This window comes from Haemorhous mexicanus, chromosome 3, assembly GCF_027477595.1.
Source record: "Haemorhous mexicanus isolate bHaeMex1 chromosome 3, bHaeMex1.pri, whole genome shotgun sequence".
In the NCBI taxonomy this organism is placed as follows: domain Eukaryota; kingdom Metazoa; phylum Chordata; class Aves; order Passeriformes; family Fringillidae; genus Haemorhous; species Haemorhous mexicanus.
In genome coordinates, this window is record NC_082343.1 from 105,761,322 (window position 1) to 105,772,048 (window position 10,727).

At 40.3% G+C, this 10,727-nt stretch overlaps 1 protein-coding gene across 1 annotated transcript in view; it reads right to left on the minus strand.

Moving 5' to 3' along the window:
• Positions 1 to 8,726, minus strand: part of NBAS (NBAS subunit of NRZ tethering complex) — a 159,687-nt gene extending 150,961 nt beyond the window's left edge. The window contains exons 1-5 of the mRNA XM_059842899.1: positions 8,545 to 8,726; positions 4,050 to 4,104; positions 3,299 to 3,335; positions 1,528 to 1,605; positions 546 to 593 (exon numbers count right to left, since the gene is read on the minus strand). Coding sequence (XP_059698882.1) covers positions 546 to 593; positions 1,528 to 1,605; positions 3,299 to 3,335; positions 4,050 to 4,104; positions 8,545 to 8,688 — 362 coding nt within the window. The 5' untranslated portion in view covers positions 8,689 to 8,726. The remainder of the gene's footprint in view (positions 1 to 545; positions 594 to 1,527; positions 1,606 to 3,298; positions 3,336 to 4,049; positions 4,105 to 8,544) is intronic.
• Positions 8,727 to 10,727: the final 2,001 nt, after the last annotated feature.

The window sequence follows — 10,727 nt, forward strand, 5'->3', positions numbered from 1 at the left end:
GGAGAGCTTGTTCTTAAGAGAGCACAAGAAAAGGGAAAGCATCAGTCTTTACAGCAATCCACATCACTTGTAAAATAAGGTGAAGTATTACACATGCCAGCTACTCCACAGAGAAGAACAGTAAGTACTAGCTCCTTGTCCCATTTGTTAGGGGAGAATTTCTAGAGGGGGGCAGAAAGGCAAAGGTTAGAAAGACCATCATTTGTGCCAAGTGTTTTTGAGGATCTTGATTGTTTTTCTTTCACATTTTGAAAACAGAGAGAGAGATACAGATATATACTTATATCAACACATCTATTATAACTGGGGGCGGCCAAGGACGTTTTATGTTGGGTTTGGGTTTCGGGTTTTTTTCCAATGGGGGGATGGCTGAGAACTAAAAAGAAACAGAAGGCTCCTGCTTTAATGATCATTCCATGGATAAATTTCACAATATATAACGTTGCAAAACAAAAAAAAAGAAATCTGTATAAGTATTGCTAGCAAATGACCAGAAACACTATGTCAGAACTCCAGAGCTGGAGTAACAGATAATGCTAAGTTACCTGATTTCTACACATTGGTCTTGAACAACTGCCAACAATTTACCATTGCTGAAAGAAAAAACAGATGTGAAAGTTCATTTAAAGTCCGCTCCTTACAGAATGTGCATCAGAATCCTAGGTGCTTTCCTCTATGGTTAAATATAAATTGTCTCACTGAAAAATTAACAAAAAATTTAAATGGGAAATATCACTTTTTATTGAAAATAAAATACCCATGTTATGATATTCCTTTTATTTCAGAGAAATCTATCTGCCACTCCTTTCCAGCAGCACTAAGAAAACAGCACAATGTCTAAAATCCCACTCCATGAGTGGTCAGAGTCAGATGTTGCTTATAGATAATTTTACAAAGTAATGTACACAACTATGTATTGCTTTATCTGGTATAAACAACTATCATAATTCAGTAAGTTATGTGTCTTTGCATACAACATAAACTAAAACCTTCCCTACTACCTTCATGTAACCACGTCACTGAACCATTTTTCTGTGCTTACTTTTAAAAGCCAGTGATCTCACTGATGTTACTAAAATTCCTGTAGAACAGTTGGTTCTAGCCTTGGAATTCTCACTTCTCTATGTATGCAATAGCAGACAAGTCTTGAGGGTATGCATTCACTTTCTACAAATATAAATTGCTTATTTTAAAATTATATATCCTGCCAAGTTGTAAGTCTTTAATCAACCAAATTCAGGACTTGAATTTGAAAATGACTGCACTGCAAGCCACTTTGCCCCAAAAGCTAGACAGACATTGAGCCCTGAGTGAGAGGTGCAGTAACTGAAGGGAAGCAGGTAGGAGCCCCTAGGCAGCACACTGAGGCCACGTGTGAGAACCTCCAGCATTTCTCTTGACCAGAAAAAATAGCACATCTTTAGCACAATACCAACTCAGCATGGCTGAGTGGGGATGGTGGGGAAGCAGAGGAAGCATAAATACATTCACTCCTGTCAGAAATGGCAAAGCATGGGGGCTGGTTACCTTGCAAGTATGAGGTGCCAGTTGATCTGCTTACTAACCAGGCGAACCAGTCCAGCGGGCAGAGAAAACTTTGCAGGGCTGAAATATCAAAACCATCAGGCTCATCAGAGCACACAGAGAACCAATGCAGCACCTGAGATACACACACCACACAACTCAGCTTCAAGGCACCCAGCAGTTACCTGAGAGGATTTACAACTGAACATGAATCAACACTGCACCCTGCCAACAAAAAAGGCTAACAGCAGCCTTGTTTTTACTAACAGAACAAAACTGCATAATAAGGGAACTGATCATTCATTTATCACTCTTTACACTCTGGTCACCAGCCAGTTTTGGTACACCCACTGAAAGAAGAACACCAGCAAACAGGAGAGGCAGCAAGATGATCAGAGCACTGGCTACTTGCCCTGCAATAAATCAGATGCTGTGGGAATTGTACTTGTTTAGCCTGAAGAAGGGAAAGCTTCGGGATGACAAAACAGCTGCGTTCTCATTGATACCATGAAGATGGGAGTAAAACATGCATGGCTGGAACACAACAAAATATAATCAACCCTCTGGAGGATTTGGAAGTGCTGGGGTAATGGTTGGACTCAATGACTGTAAAGGTCCTTTCCAACCCAAATGTCTCTGTAATTTCAAAACCAAGGAGGTTCCAAGATGACATTAAGAAGAGATTTTTTTCACCATGAAGACAGTCAGACACTTGAACAGGCTGACCAGAGACTCTCTGGGTTCTCCCTCCTTTAACCCTTCCAAGACCAAGCTGGACGGAGCCCCAGGGAACCCAGTCGGAATTCAGTGTTCTCCTGCTTTTAGTGGGACTTTAAACCAGAGGCCTCCCAAGCTCCCTCCAAAATTTTTTTATCAAATACATGAAAACAACAACTAGAATAAACTATAAAAGGTTGAAATTAGCTTTTAACTATGAGTACTGGAGTGAAGGAAGAAAAGTAAGTGAATTCTGCCTACAACTGAATTCTTACAACTAGACTCACAAGACAATATGTTGCCCATAAACATCACCTCCTCATGAGAAAAGGGGTGGGGGAGAGTAGGTGAACAAAAATAAAGTAGAACACCAGCAATAGGGAAAACAGCATTCCTTGCCAAATTCAAGGACAGTACTGTTTCACAGGAAGTCACATTTACGTCCCCTTCCACATAACAGATTATCCTTTAAAACGAGAAACTGTTATTTTCAAACCTGCTGAGACATATAACGACGGAGCTGAAATTTTCCAGAAACAATGTACTTACCCAAATAAATTTCTGGGACCATTTCATAACTTTTTCAATCAAAACTTAAATTTATAAATGGCATGAGTGCTGCTCAAATAGTTACCAAGCTTTTCATTTGAGTTTGAATTGTCAAAGAAAAAAAAAATCAAAATTACTCCAAAGGAAGCAAACCCTGTCATGCCATCATATCTGTCACTGAGGCTTAAGAAAAAACCTCACAACAGCTTCCTGTGCAGTATCTTAGCTGAGAGTGGAAAAGACAAATATGTGTTTGGAGAAACTTGTACCAATGGCAATGTTACTTCAGCTTCTGATAAAAGCAGAAAATCAAACTAGTACATACCAGTCATCTTCTATTTAGACTTCAGCTGCAACTCAGTTTATGAAAAGTGGCTACTCTAAGCATTCCTTGGGCAATACTCTAAACAAGTGTTCAGTTTTACTCCCATTAGGAACCACTTTCCATCAAATCAAAAAGCTATAAAAATATTACCCAATATTTTTGCATTATTCTTGTAAAACCTACCTGTACCAGATGTACCGAAGCAAAAATAATGCAGGACCTATAATGGAAAGAGGTAAAAATTACATCTCTAGATGTAAACCCATTCCAGGTTACTGCACAGGGAATCTCAAATTCTCATTAAAGAAAAAGGTATTGAGGCAAAAATCCTTTATACTTTGACAATTAATTCTTATCTTAGAATAAATGCAAACAGCAAATAGAAAACAAACTAAACAAACAAAAAAAATGTACTGCACATTTTTTCAAATTCTAAGAGAAACTCCTACTGGATGAAAATACAATTCAGTCACTGCCATTTAACACTTGGTTTATGCACTGTAATATCATCAGAATCTAAAACTTCCTCATAGAACTAACTTCCTCATAGAACTAACTAGCAGACAACCTGGTGCAAGAGATGTTAAGAGAGCGGGGAAAAAAAAAGGCTCAAATACAAACACAAAAAAGCTCTGCAAAACAAGCTCTGCAAGAAATTAACAAGCTCTGCAAAACACAGAGCTTGTTAATTTCTAAGATGTATGGTTTATTAGTTTGTCCCAACAAACTAATGGAGACAAGAATGCTCACAAAATTGACATAAAAATAACACAGCGATGTTCATAATCAGAAAACATCTTCCTGAAAACACATGCTGTACTCTACTTCCATTATTACTTTCATCATCAGGCACTCTAAAGGGCAGAAATTGTAAAATTTACAAGCAATCCACAGAGTTTTACGAGTCATGAATGTAGGAACAAGTTATATTTACCTGCAATTGCTCTAGTGATGATAAATGATGCACCATGTGTTCTGTTGCCTCTTGGCTGCAATTACAATAATAATCATCAGACAGCATGTCACACATTTTAACTTAAATACAATACTCATACATATATTCACTGATTAAGTTTAAGTTGGCTCCTAGCCTTTAAGTTCTTTTTGTATTTTCTATTACTCACCACTTCATCTAATGTCTACTTTAACTGCATAAGCTAAAACAGGTTATAATGCCAAACAATTTAAATGCCAAGATGCAATAAACAAAACGTGCCACAGACTGTCTATTGATTCAGCTTTGCCTCAATCTTTGGGTAGTAACAAAAGACAATGCCTTCTGATTATGATCTCCAGTAAGCTATTATAAAGCATTGTTTTTATGCCAAATAAATGCCACAATGATCTGTAATGCCCAGCAGTCAAAGTACTTGGTGTGTAACATATTATGCTAATATCTAAGTGCTAAGCTACCTAAAGATTGCTCATGAAGTTTCAGAAACTTCAAGAAGAACAAACTGTTTCTGAGAAAAGCCCAATTTTACATCAATTTGTGCCATGTAATATGGCCACTCAGATAACCACCTACACTCCATACCATCTCACACAGCTTTTCCACCTGCCCTTCTCTACTTCAGGCAGAGGGAGCAATTACAGTCACCACACAAATGAAAGCACTCTTCAAACACAGAAAAAAGGAATACAAAACAACAGAGGATATTTATTCTTATCTATAAGAGGAGATAAAATTATTTGCCAGTAAGAAGCAGAAAAAAGATATAAAACTGAGAAGAAAACAAGGATAACCAATAAGGAAGGATCCACAAACAAATCCTAAAAATAAGCAATCGTGCTTATACCTTTCTAATGAGAATATTAGAGCACCACAAACTGAGCATTAGAGTAGGCAATGAATTTTCTCTTCCATTCAATATAAAATACATAGACCAAATTTCTCATTTACTGAAATATTCAGACCTCACCAAGTTACAAAGCAGTAAACACTGAAAGACATACAAATTTATCAACATTTTGCAGTATGTCAATGCTTAAAAAATAATATTTGGGCTCCCAAATTTAAATTATTATAGTAAAGATTAATTTTCCAGGTAAAGCTGGCAATCTATAAACAGTCTTTCAAATAACCAGGCTGTCATCTCACAGCATGTAAGAAGCAAACACAGCTGTACTAATAGATAACATTCCACATTCAGGTTGATCAGGAAATAACAAAGCATTACAGTAAAATAAGTCAGAGCAAAATTATTTCTTACAGCTACCCTAGTACCTCAGGGAGAGCTGCAATTTCCTAGGGACCTTAAAAGCAGAGCTTGTTAAAAGTTTTTGGATTATGAGGAAGTTCCCAGTAAAAAACATTTCCTAAAACTGCTTACATCTCTTTAGAATTTTTTAATATTTTAAGTGTCTGCTCCTGAGCCTAAACTACAGGCTGCTATTCCACACACCTTCAACACTATGCAAAACTGATTTACTGTTATATCCTGAAGACTTGAATTTTATTTTTTATAATATATTCTTATCATTTTGGATATAGCAATGGTTATATGATGCAGTTCTTTTTTAATTCATTCCTTCTTGGGAAAACAACTTCTCCTTCCTTACAGCATTCCGAAAATAAAATCTAAGTAACTTTCTTGCTGACAAGACACCCACTTAGTTTTGGATTTTTCTGCATACCGTGCAAGCTTACTGGGGAGACAGCAGTGGGTGTTGTGGAAATATCAAAACATCAGACTGTAATGAAAAAAAAAAACCCACAAGACCAGATGTCCTGGGTTGACTAAACAGAACAAGACAAGTGGGGATAAAAGCATCATATAGTCAACCGAGGACACCAGGTGATACGTTTTGGAAAATAAATTAAAGAAGAGAGTTCAATCGGCCTGTATTTCCATAAATAATTTCAAAAATTATTTCAAAAATTGCTTCTCTTGCAACCTTGCCCACAGCCACTGCCTCATTCACTACTTTCATGGATCTACTACTCAGTAATTCCTTTTATTCTCATTATATAGTTCAGTGTTCTCAAACAGAGCACTAAACAGAATTGCATCACTATCCTGAACACAGACTGCTTGATTTCCACAGCACTCTCTTCACTGCTGTAGTCAATTCCCTGTGTGCTTCCTTCACAAATACCTGCTATAACTTCCCCTGCCTCTCCTCTTCTTCCCCCAAAAAGCTCTTACTGGAGCGTTCAGTACAGGTGAATGACAATACTGACAAGAATTTAAATTAAAGCAAATTTGGGTATTCAACCTAAGAGATCCATGCCATCAATAGCTTGAATTTAACATGATTTTACATGTTCATCACAAGACTCATCTTCCAATAATTAGAGCTGTAAATTCTAGTACTCTGCAATTACAAATTAATCATCCCAAATGAAATAACAGAAAAATAAAGTCAATAAATACCTGTAAAAGTTCTGGCTTTGTAGCCTAAATTACTGCATAATAAGACAACTAATTTTATTTCTCAGTGCCGCATTCAACTTTCTTTCCCTTTCTACCATTCCTTACCTCACTTATTTCAAAAGATTCAGTTCTACAAGAAAGTAGGGTGGGGTTTTTTTCCGAAGAGTGTGCTAAAAACAGGATTAAAAGAGACAGATGTTCCAAAGGGAAAATCACCTAAGAACACTTAGTCACTTAGGACAATCACCTAAGTAATATCACTGTTAAGACACCTAAAGGCAAAAACTGACTCATACTGACAAAATAATCTGTTTGCCTGTGTTGTCAGTGTAAAATCAATTTCCAACTAAAATGGTAAAAAGACTATCAGAAGTGTCCTTGAGTACTGACAGTTTCCAAGAAGAATGTAAATCCAAGCAAACTATACAGCATAGTATTTTCAAACCTTCCAACTTCTGCTACTGAAAACAGGTATTATCTTTAAAATAAATAGGCAAGAAATACCAAGTTTAAAATAACCAGCACCATCTGCTTAAGCTGACAAGCAGAATTCAACAATGCTTAGAAATTCTGACTACCAGGGCAGACGAGGACCCTCAGACTGTGGTTACACAGTCACTTTAAACTGGCATCCCCACATGCTGCCACTGAAGGGAAGTGTCACCTCACTGACATACTTTTCACAGCCCCCTTGGTACCTACAGGGGTATTAAAGGGACGACTTAGCAAAAGGAGAGGAAACAACCCAATTGTTTCTCAGACTAATCAGTTCTTTAATCAACTTGCCATACAATCTCTAAAACACTTATGGGAGCAGAAAAGGCACTTGTCAGAAATGTGCCCCCTTAACACAGCTGTAGAAGAACCACAGCCTCGTACCTAAGACCTCCTCGTGGCTTGCAACAGAAAAATTGTTTCCATATGCTACTAAAAGCAGAGACTATTTACCATTTCTCAAAACACAGTTGAATTAAACTAGGTGCAACTATGGATTGTGTACAAATAACCCATTACGCTAATAAATGGCAACACTGCAATCATGTTTTCCAAACACCCATACCTGTTGTGGCAACTGAGGATTTACAGATCAAGAGCAACAACAACAAAAAAATCTTTCTGATAAATGAAAACCTATTTTTTGAGCACGGCTCTAGTAATTTTTAACAGGTACATTCTTTGACTTGTGATGTTTTTACATCTTTTCTGTTCAGTTGTTCTCATTAAGCACAAAACTTTGTTAAAATGCTTCTATTACCAACTATCAGTGGGAAATGCATTAAAAACTTAAGTGGACTTAAAAGCTACTACAAGAAAGAAATAAAAACACATTGTTTGCATCCTCTATATCCAAGTCAGATAAAAGCAGACATAGAAGCAGCAAACTTAGCACATGGCAGAGGAAAACATGAAAAGGAAACAATTAAAGAGCTTCTCAGCCTTTCTGGTGACCTGGGAAGGAGAACAGCTAGAAATACTTAAAATACTGCAGAACAAAAACAGTGTTTTTGTAGGGCTGGCTTAAGAAATCAGAAATGGTTATCTGTGCACGGTGTGGACATAAAGTGAAGTATTCTTCCCTTTTACCCCACTCCTGCAAATACAGACACAACTGTACTGATACAGGAGTCCAGAGAGAGGATCTAATTCTCCTCATACAAGGTAAACTCAACGAAGGTCCTATTTTCACCAGCACAGACTCCACATCTCTCTGTACAGCAGTTTCTAGAGATGACACCTGGACATCATTCACCGTAGCTTCGGTTGTGCCAGCTCAACAGTAAAACCCGATATACATTGCCCAATAAGCAAGAACCACTTCAAGGCATCCCAGGTGGCACAAGCCACGGTGGGAATGAAGTGACACGAAGGCACAAGGGGACAGTGGTCGCACGGACACCCCGTGTGCCGGCCAGGAACAGCGCGGGCATCCCGCGGAGCCTCTCCGGAGGCACCAGCGCATCCCCGCAGCTCCCGGGGCGCCGCCGCGTCCCCGCCCGCGCCAACGTGGCCGGTCCCCTCCCCCGCCCGCGGCCGTGCCGCGGCCACACGCACCTGCACCTCCGTCTCCGGAGGCCATTCGGTGTTAACCAGCAGGTCGTACAGGATGTTCTCCTCCCCGTCCTCCGCCTGCTCGCCGGCGCCGGCCATGGCGCGCTCCCGGAGCGCCCCGCCGCTGTCCCCGCCGGTGGCGGCCATGCCGGGCCGGGCCGTCCCGCCCTCCCCGCGCCGCCACGGTGACGGCGCCCGGCGGGGGCCAAACGGCTCCGCCTTTAACTCGTGAGGCGCCGGCCCGGAGCGGGGGGCGGTCGGGGCCGGGAACGCCCTGTGCAGGCGAGACCTCGGCGTGTGGATTGAGCCTGTAACGAATAGGGGCAAAAAAATGGGCAAAAAGGCAAAAGGTGGATTTCTCGCAAGTGGTTCTTCCGACTTTTATGGTGCTACGTAGGACTTCTAAATATTTCAGTCCTACGAGTTTGAGTTCCTAGCGTTCAGCTCTCTCAAGCAGATAAAATGAGCTTGTTTGTAACTTCTGGGCCCCTCACATCCGGAAGGACATGGAGGGGCTGCAGTGTGTCCAGAGAAGGGCAGGGAGCGGGGGAAGGGTCTGGGGCACAACTCTGCTGAGGAGCGGCTGAGGGAGCTGGGGGTGTTTGGCCTGGAGAAAAGGAGGCTCGGGGGAGACATTAACACTGAGCAACCACCTGAAAGGCGGCTGGAGCCAGGGGCGGTCAGTCTTCTCCCAGGCAAGAAGCAGTAGGATGAGAGGACAGGGTTAAGCTGCACCAGGGGAAGATTCAGGTTGGACACCAGGAAGGATTTCTTCACAAAAAAGAGTTATTAAACGTTGAATGGGCTGCCCAGAGAGATGGTGGAGTCACTGTCCATGGAGCTAAGGGAGGACTGGATGTGGCACTCAGTGCCGTGGTCTGGTTCACCAGGTGATGTTCCATCTCAGGTTGCACTCAGTGATCTCAGATGACTTTCTCAACCTGGTTTTGGGAAATAATTAGGAAAGAACTGATGTTTCAGCCTCTTTTCTGCGACTTTATAAAGCATTTGTAAAATAGAAATAAAATTACTTCACACCCTGACATTTCTGCTCCTGCAGTTTAATTTTTGCAGGTGTTAGTAAGCTCTTGTAGGCAACTGTGTAGCCTAGAATTAGGTGAAACAAAAATTCAAATTCTGAAACTAGGTATTCAGGGCAATATGAAAGCTCTGTTGGATGCTTGGGAAAGACTTCAAGAAGAAACAACTACTGAGAAAAAAATGCCTTTTTACTGTGTCTGCATTTTTTAACTATATTTGACAATGTAACTTGTAAAGCAATAGTAAATAGTATAACATCGTGTTTGTAAGTTTCAAAGAATTGTGGGAGATGTATAGTAAATAACACTCCACGTTCCACACCAACAAGCAGCACTGTATATTGATATCAAGGTCTGCTTACAAACAGGTTATCTTAGAGTCGTGGTTGAATCTGTACATTATTCATATCTGTGCCTCTAAAAAATCTCTAGTTTTGTCATTTACCTGAAAACAAGCGAACTAATGATTGATAGATATAGCAAATAATAGTGAAAGAAAAGAGGCACATCAAAGGAAGATACTCCCAAAGGAATTATTAATACATGAGAAACCATTGCAATGCAAACAGCCTGGTATGAAGGGTATAAAATACCCTGCTATATTTTTCTCTGCATGACACCAGATTCTACACTGTAAGTTAACAGCTAGGAGGGCTCAGCAAGTTTTAAAAAAATCTTGAAACAAACCACCGGGACAAAACCAGTATTCAAATTGCAACACAGTACTCAAGAGAACTGCTTTGTCAGAGATGCTTGTTTTGGGTTTTTTTGGCCTTTGAACCAGATGTGTCTCTATCTCATGCTGCCTTCAGAAAGACGGAGGCTGTGTTTCACAATGGAAAGCAGTAGGCAATGGGTTATGCTGGGCCTTGCACTTAGCAGACGAAGGCATCGTTGGCTCCTGATGTAATTGTAGAAGCTGCACTTCTGCGCTTGCAATTTCATTTTGTTTTTCACGAAACCCCGAAGGTTCTTGCGTTTAATGTCACTAGAAGTCACCCTAGAACAAGGTGGTGCAGATTTTGAGGAAGCTTCTGTAAAACCTGGAGAATAAAGAATCCTTGTTAGCGTATATGTGACACATAGCGCGGTGTCTTTGAGTCTCTGAGGCGCCCTGGGCCGTCAGTACCCGGGGGCGCTCACGGG